The sequence below is a fragment of the Tupaia chinensis genome, unplaced genomic scaffold (genome assembly GCF_000334495.1).
Source record: "Tupaia chinensis unplaced genomic scaffold, TupChi_1.0 Scaffold000279_1, whole genome shotgun sequence".
Taxonomy (NCBI): Eukaryota; Metazoa; Chordata; class Mammalia; order Scandentia; family Tupaiidae; genus Tupaia; species Tupaia belangeri.
In genome coordinates, this window is record NW_006159762.1 from 484873 (window position 1) to 493783 (window position 8911).

At 46.1% G+C, this 8911-nt stretch overlaps 1 protein-coding gene across 6 annotated transcripts in view; it reads right to left on the reverse strand.

The window, feature by feature from the left end:
• TMEM225B (transmembrane protein 225B) overlaps positions 1-8911 on the reverse strand; it is a 53181-nt gene that overhangs the window by 1974 nt on the left and 42296 nt on the right. For all 6 annotated transcript variants that reach the window (XM_027772509.1, XM_006150153.3, XM_027772508.1 and 3 more), the window contains 4 exons: positions 7219-7297; positions 4586-4796; positions 2067-2213; positions 835-972 (listed from right to left, as the gene is read on the reverse strand). In XM_027772509.1, the coding sequence (XP_027628310.1) occupies positions 835-972; positions 2067-2213; positions 4586-4796; positions 7219-7239 (517 nt within the window). In that variant the 5' untranslated portion in view covers positions 7240-7297. The remainder of the gene's footprint in view (positions 1-834; positions 973-2066; positions 2214-4585; positions 4797-7218; positions 7298-8911) is intronic.

Below are 8911 nucleotides of genomic sequence, written 5' to 3' on the forward strand. Positions count from 1 at the left end.
TCTCTCTCTCTCTCTCTCTCTCTTTTTCTCTCTCTCTCTCTTTCTTTCTTTTTAATTTGACCAGAAAGGAAAAGAATAAGAGAGAGAAGTGAGAAAGCAAGCTGCCAGGTGAAAGAAAGCTGCCAGGTCCAGGACTCAAACAGCAGTCAGTCAAGTATGAATCCAGTGCCTTTAACCACCACACTACCTGCTGGTCCCTATATGGCTAGTTCTTAAACTATATGGTAGAAATATGAGTGTACAGTTTATTTGTAATTACTTGTATCTTATAGAGATATCATAAATATTTTTATGTATTTGATGTATAATAAAATTTATTTAGAATATGATCAGGTTAATGTAGCAAGGAGAGGATTAGGCATAAGGGCAAAGTTAGAATTAAAAATTTAGATGGTGCTGGTGTGGGAAGATAAAGGGGATAGGGTAAGGAACAAAATCACAGCTTTCAAGACAAAGATAGAGGAAAAGAGAACCTTAGAAACCAGGATGGTGTAAAGGAGAATGTGAAAATATGGAAGTCTGACTGTGCTAAGGATAAGGTTAAGGAAGGATAGGGTTAAGGCTCCAGAGCAGTGCTGTCCAGGGGAACTTTCACAAACAGACATTTCTCTTTCTGCTCCATCCAATATGGTAATACATAATTGCAACTTGGCTAGTGTATCCGAGCAACTGAATTTTTAACTGTTTCAATTTAATTAATTAACGTTGAATGGCAATGTGCAACTAGGGGATACTGCTTGGAACAGCACAGCTCTAGAGAAGGCAGAGAAAGGGTGGAGGCTCTTGAATCCAGACAGAGGGCAGGGAGAGGGCCACAAGCCCCAGAACACTCACCAGCCACTATGAACAGAAGGATGCTCAAGCCCAGGATGTAGTAAGGCCACTGCACGGAGAACTGTGGAGGGTTGGGCTTCATCCTCAAATTCCAAATCTCCAGGGCATGGAGCAACAAGGCCAAGAAGGCACAGACACCTGCAGGGTCACAGGAGGTACCCTCACTCTCCTCCCTTACCTCCTACCTTCACTCCATCCTTCCTCAGGCTTAACAGAGCCACTTCACAACAGCCCATGTGATTCCTGCTTGGAGACTTCTTTATCCTGCCTGCACCCCCACACCCTCCCTGGGCTAACAACCTCCACCCTACTTACCTGTCTCTCTCTTCTTTTTTTTCTTCTTTCTTCTTTTTTCTTTTTTTTTTTTTTTTTTTTTTTTTGAGAGGTTTTTGCTATAAGGCGCATGCGCTCGCCAGACGACAGAGAGAGACATAGAGACAGAAAGCAAGAAATCACCCCCCAGGGGGGATGGCCATGCCACAATCCCTGCTCCTCCATTCTCCTCTCGGGATCTTGGGCACGCACACACACGTGCCTAGCATGAGTTTTAAGCCACCGGGTCCAGGACATGAACCGCAGTCGACTACATGGGAGTCCAGCGACATGGCCATTACACTAACTGTTGGTCCCATGTCTCTCTTTTCTTTCTAATTCATCTCCAAGCCCACATGTCTCCCCTCCCAGGGTCCCATCATCAGAAAGCCCAATCCTGGTACCCTCCACATCTGGGCCATGGCTCTCTTCAGGCAGGGCCATCTGGGTGTGACAGGATGAAGAAACTCAACCCAATTTTCCCATTGTAGTGGTTCCACTTCCTCCACTTGTCTGGGAGTCTCCCTCCCAAGATGGGACTTTAAAATGTCAATTGGCTCCAAAGGGCAGAGACAGTCTCTTCATTTATTCAAAAAATATTTATGTTGTATATTTCAATTCTAATTCTATGCCAGGTTCTGTGACAGTTGCTGGGATAGGTAAGTTACATATGTAACTTATATATGACAATGTAGTCAGGGCTGGCTTGCTGGAAATGTAGTGTAGAGAAGCCCCAAAGAAGAGGGATCATAAATTCCGAGGGGACAGATGTGGGGGTAGATTACTTTATAGAGAAGGCGAAAGAGGAAGGGCCTTGAAAATTATACCTCTCTTGACATCATGAAGACCAATCACCACCCTTCCTTCGGACACTTCCCAAGGACCTAGCAAAGGATAGAGACTACATAGTTGTTACACACCTGTAAGGAAGCTGATGAAGGCTGACACAATATTATACTTCCGGGTCCTCAGGAAGAGCTCAGATGCAAAAGACACCATGATGAAGGTGGTGAGGAAGGCCAAGACGACTGCAGAGAGCAGGAAAACCCGGCCGAGGAGGATGTAAGCTGCAGGAGAAAGATAGCCAAGGCTGGAACTGGTGACTCTGACCCACAAATGGTAGCCCCCCACAATGCTAAGCAGGGCCAGCCCTGGAGCCTCCACTATGCTCAGTTACTAAAGTGTAGCCTCAGGACCAAGACTATGAGCCTGCCACTTGGCCCCAAGAATGCTTGGCCTCACCATTTTGTCCCCAAATACATGGAAGTATACAAAGAAAAAAAATTAGATTGACAGTATTCTACACTGAAATTATTCATGAGTTCTTAATAAATATTATTAAGTGAATCCAGTTGTATCAAATCATGTGGGGAAACTATGTATTAGTCATTTGAGAAGAACAATGGTATTTTTCTTTTTTTTGAGAGGTTTTTGCTATAGGGCACATGCGCTCGCCAGAAAGACAGAGACAGAGAGACAGAAAGTGAGAGGTCATCACCCCTCGGGGAAATGGCCATGCCACAATCCCCTCTCCTCCATTATCTTCTCGGGATCTTGGGCATGCAAGCACATGCACCCAGTGTGAGTTTAAGCCACCAGGTCCAGGACTTAAAGCACAGTCGACTACATGGGAGTCCAGCAACATAGCCATTACACCAACTGCTGATTCCAGAATAATGGCTTTAATAAATAATACAAGATCAAACTCTGGTGATAAAATTTGTTGCACTCAGAAATGTGAAGAATCAATCTGTACTGGTTATACTGAAATAACTCACCTGTGGTAAAGCAGAAGTCTGTGAGGTCAAAATGTTTTGAGCTCCATGGGAACTCCCATATTTCTATTTAATTCTCCTAGTTATAGGAAATAGTGAAATAGACCAAAAATGGAAGAGCCAGAGTCTGGTAATAGCATGACTTAGTCTCCTACTATTGATAAGATTCAAACTGATGTTAAAATTGATCTGGGGCCAGTCTGTGGCATGGTAGTGAAGGTGGCTGGATCCCATATAGCTGACTTTGCAGTTCGAGTCCTGGACCTCACAACTTGAAAAACACAGCAGGTGGTGCAATGGATAAGGCACTGGACTCCCACGCGGTCAACCGTGGTTCGAGTCCCAGACCTGGTGGCTTGAAACTCACACTGAGCCTATGTGCATGCTCAAAATCCTGAGAGGAGATTAGGGGTGAAGAGATAGCAGAGTGTCCACCTCCTGCTCGGGGGTGGTGATTTCTTGCTTTCTGTCTCTCTGTTTCTCCAGTGACCATATGAGTCCTACAGCAAAAATCTCAGAAAGAGAGAGAAAGAAAGAGAGAAAAGAAAAAGAAAAACACACCAGGCATGTGTGCATGTCCAAAATCCCAAGAGGAAAATGTAGAAGAATGAATTGAGGTGTGGCTATAGCCCCTGGGTGGGGGGGAAGGGAGGTAGCAGGTGGATGCTTTCTCACTTTATCTTTCGCTCTCTCTTTTTTGGTGAGCACATATGCCCTGTAGGAAAAACTTAAAAAAAAAAAAAAGTTCATATACCCTCCTGAGCATGTAGAGATGGACACTGCAGGTGTCCAAAGAGAGAACAGTGTTACTGAAGACCCAGATATTCCAGAATCTGCCCTCAGATTAACCCAGTGGTTTTCAACCAGAGGTAATTTTACCCCTCAAAATTTCACAATGCCTGGAGATAATTTCGGTTTCATGACTAAGAGGGGAGTGGTGCTATAGGCATCTGTTAGGTAGAAGGAACAGAGATACTATTCACCCAGGAAGAGACAGAGCACCCCCACAGCAAAGATTACCCAGCCCAAAATGTCAGCAGTGCCAAAGCTGAGAACATTGGCTCAAAGAGCTCCCATAGTCTGACCATCTTCCCCGAGCAGCCTTTCCAGGAGTTAGCTCCTAAGTCTCTCTGGATCCCATCTTCTCTAAGACAGATATCCTTATGAACTTCAAAAGTTCCTAGTAAAACATGGTCGAGAGTGCCTTACCTACTCTGCACTCATATATTCTGTACATTCCTTTATCTTCAGAGCTGCCACCTATAACTGGACAGGTGTGTGGCCAGAGGTACAAAGGGGACTTAAAATCCAGCCAGTTCTGCTAACCAGGCTATTCCTCTGGCTTGGAGCTGTGCCCACCCAAAGGGTGCTGTCTGTGTAGCCAACAGCACCCCAGAATTGTCTTGACCGCACAGGGTGGAGCAGAACAGGATCCCCTCCCTCTTCCTACCGAGAGCACTTCTAGCTAGAAAGAAACTTTGTTGTTGATGCATTTGCTCCTACTTAGATGGTCTCTACTTTGTTTTCATCCCAAGAGAAAGGAGACTTGGAGGCAATGCACTTATGGGTTTATTACATTTTGTCTTCTCAGCCCCAAACCTATCACCTCCCAATCTCCACTGGCCCCATTTCCTTCTCCCATCTCCCCACCTCCAGCTCCTTACTGGATAAGGGTCGAGGCTTCCAGCATTTGATATGGAAGCAGTTCTCAAACAGGCCACTGAAAAACACTTCATGGGACTCCTCGTTCATCAGCCGCACCCAGAAGGGAAAGATGGAGACCAGCAGTATGAACAGGTAGCCCAGGGAGGTCAAGGCAGGAGCTATGGCCCAGGAGAATCCTTTCATGTCCTTGTTGTCTAAAGTCAGCATTGCCTGGGTAGGGAAAAAGTGATGGCAGAGGTGAGACATGTACTCCAAATTCTGCAGCCCAGGGCAAAGAGGAGAATGCCTGAAGAAATGCCAGCACTGTGCCTGGCACAGATATGAGATGGAAGAGAAGCACTATCTTCTGACAACCTTGTCTTTGGCACTCACCATGCACAGCTTGAAAACCTTGGTACTGCCAAGCACAGCCCTGTAAATGTTGATTTCTTTGCCTTCCTTAAATTTACAGCCTTCAGACCATAGCAGTGGAAAAAACAAACAAGCAAACAACAATAATAAAAACACAAACATGTTTTCTGCTGGGACCAGCAGGTAGCATGGTGGTTAAGGTATTAGATAGTCCCACACAGCTGATCATGGTTCGAGTTCCGGAGCTGGTGGCTTGCCTTCTCATCCTGCCTCCCACCATGTCTGTCTCTGGTCAAATTAAAATAAATGAATAAATAAAATTACATAATTTAAAAAAACTGTTTCCTGCCACAAACTTCCTGTGTGACCTTGGATCTGTCAAATTCTCTGAGCCCCAATTTCCTCCTCTGAAAAAAATGAGAAGGTTGGACTAAGCCATTCCCAGGGCTTCTTCCAGCTCTAATGTTCTAATCTGTCAATTCTGTGAACACCCATTCCATTGGCCATTAGAAGATATCTCCACTAATTTCTTTTGCAGTTAACAATTTGGCTTTTGAGATTTCAGAATGAAGACCAGGACCAGGGCAAGGTAGCAAGATAGCAAGACCAGAGTCTAAAATGTCCTTACTCAGTGACTGGAGTTTAGATAGGGAGGGGGCGTCTATCTAGCCAGGAGGAGCCCTTTGCTGAAAAATATAATATAAACACAGAGTCTTACAGTTTCAGTGTTCCACAGAGCCACCTGAAGTCCTTGGTACTGCTTGGACACGGTCAAGGCCAATAGTTAAGGATCTGTATTATATGACTCCTTGCCCAGGCTTACCTCCTCTTTCAACCACCAACTGCCATTAAAGATATCTTCTGAAAGAGCACCCACCATAAGGTAGGTAAGTGCTGGCTGGTCTTAGCTCCAGAAGCCCTCAACTGCAATCCTGCTTTACCTCTTCCTAGCTTTGTAATTTTGGAGAACCTGCCCAAACTCTCAGGACCTTGCTTTCCTCATTTGGAAAAGGAAGGAAAGATTACCTGCCCAATAAGGCCATTGGGAGGACCAAGTGAAATAATACAAATAGAAGTGTCCAACACAATGCTCACACTCTGGTACTTGGTTTAAGGTGTGCCATGGGGAGGAGGCACCGAGAGCAGACTTCTCAAATTCAAATATCCCTATTGGAAAAGAGACTAATAGCCATTTGCCGCCTTAGGGTGAATTCCTTCAGCCTTGAGGAATGAAAGTTTCGCTGCAATAGTGAGGAAGGCAGTGAGGTGAAGAAGAGGTGGCTAAAAGCTGGCATGCTGCAGGGAGGGCAGGCCTGCTCAAGAGGCATTCAGGTGGCACTGGGATGACCCTGGCTACCTGGCAGCGCAGAAAGGGGCATCACAAGGTGAAAGACATGAAAAGGGAGGCAAAGGGAGCCCCAAGACAACAGCCCTTCTTTCCAAGTCATATGCTAAGCCAGGTCTGGAGAGTTGTGCCTCAGTAGGGCTGTGCTTCATAGCACTGAGGTTTACCAGCTGTGCGTGGTGAGCACCAAAAACAAAGCCACTGGAGAGACAGCTCCTCTTCCCCACACCAGAACTCAGTGCCAGGCACTGGGCCCTCTACAGTCCTGATATGGACCCTTGCTGCACCCCAAATTCTAGCTTTGAACTTAAGTGGTTTCACCCTTTCCTCTGACTTCCATTTCATCAACTTTCCTCTTCTCAGTTTTTCTCTTATTAGTTTCCCAAGCATACATCCTTCCTGTCCCCAAACCCACCATGTCTCCCTCCACACCTGGAACACCATAGTCATCCCCTAGTACCTCCAGCATCCATGCCTGAGCTCCTCCCCCCAGGAGTGTCTTCTCTGCTCCTCTCAGCCTTTCAACCCCCCCCCCTTAAACAGTGCGGCTTTGGCCTGTCCCCTCCCCCTTAAACAGTGCGGCTTGGGCCTGTCCACTCCATGCAGCCCTCCCAGTCACAAGCTATTATCCATTCCCTCAAGAAAAGTTAATTAAGCACTGGGCCAGCCAGTGGAATGGTGGTCAAGGCAGCTAAATCCCACATCCAGCCAACTATGCAATTCAAGTCCCAGATCCAGCAGCTTGAAAAACAAGTCAGGCACATTTGCATGTGTGCCCTATATGCCAAGAGGAGGCTGGAGGAGAAGGGATTGCAGCATAGCAATCCCCCACCCCCTGCATTCTCCCTACCCTACCCCCACCTCTCAGTGAGCACATGCACCTCATAGCATATATAGTAAAGAAATTAATTTTTAAAAAGCTAACTGAGTACTTACTGGCCGTCCCATGCTCAACATACACCAATGGTGGGGATTCAGGAAGGAAAAAAGCCAGAAACTCAGAGGCTCTTGGTAACTACGGTGGAAAGAGATACACAGACATGTCATATGGCACAGAGCTTTCCTTTCCTCAGCCTAGGGGTTCCTTTGGGGCCAGACATACTACAGAGCCCCACCCCTTGGCTGATCACCTTCCACACCAAAGATGAAGCCCTTGTCCTCTCTTCCCCAGACACTGGGTCAGGGCCCTGCATGCAGCAGCCCTTAGCCCTAGTACTAGACAACTTTGCCACCAAGGAAGAGCAAATTAATTTTATTACATCCTGGCATAGGCCAGACTCAAGGATCATGGACATTTGGATATAAAAAGGAATTTGTAGAGGGTCCAGCAGATGGTGTAATGGCTACATTGGTGGACTCCCACATGCCCGACTGCTGTTCACGTCCTGGACCCGGAGGCTTGAAATTTACACTGGGCGTCTGCACATGAGTGCCCAAAATTCCAAAAGGAGAATGGAGGAGAAAAGACTGCAGCATGACCATCCCCCCTGGGGGGTGATTTCTCACCTTCTGTCCCTCTGTCTCTGTCTCTCTGGCAAGTGCACACACTCTATAGCAAAAATCTTTTAAACAACAACAAAAAAGGAATTTGTAGATTGATTTGTATTGATGAAGAAAAGGAGAGCTGGAGAGAAGAAAAAACTGCTAGAGGATTCCATAGTTAGATGATGCCTGCACAGAGCCAAGAATTCTGTATGGCTCTCTGACCCACCTCACCACTTGCATATAGCCAGCATGAATCTAGAATTTTGTGGAGCAGTGAATTATTTTTAGTAGGTCTGTGCATATGCATGTGTGAGAATGGGAGAGAAGAAAGCTCCATGGCTCCTGCGATCTAGCCATTTTGGGAGAAAGGAAGATGTCCCCTGATAACTGGGCCTCCAGCATACAAAACCCACATGAACAGCCCTTCTTCAAGAGACAGACAGCTCCATGGCTGCTGCGATCTAGCCATTTTGGGAGAAAGGAAGATGTCCCCCTAATAACTGGGCCTCCAGCATACAAAACCCACGTGAACAGCCCTTCTTCAAGAGACAGACAGCTCCATGGCTGCTGCGATCTAGCCATTTTGGGAGAAAGGAAGATGTCCCCCTAATAACTGGGCCTCCAGCATACAAAACCCACGTGAACAGCCCTTCTTCAAGAGACAGACAGCTCCATGGCTGGCGCGAACTAGGCTGGGAGAAAGGAAGATGTCCCACTGATAACTGGGCCTCCAGCATACAAAACCCACGTGGCTCAGATTGAACTTCCAAGTTTGGAAAGAACTTGACCATCCATCAGGTGACTAGAAATCGCTGCAGGATCACAAGAAATATGGGGAAACAGGAAAATACCTCTCCCACGAGGGAAACTGATAGCTCCTCTTCATCCACACACAGTTCAATGGGAATCATGGAAATATCTGATAAAGAATTCAGAACATTCATAATGGCAAAGCTAACAGAGATGGAAGAGAAGAGAGACAAGGAACTGCTGAAGAGGAAGGAGAAAAGAGTTGAAGAGTTCCAGGAGGTGAGGAAACTCATGCAAGATCTAAAAGAGGAATTTCACACTTTACAAAAGAATCAGATGGAACTGTTAGAGATAAAGGCTATAATACAAGAAGTCAAAATCTCCCTTGAAAGTA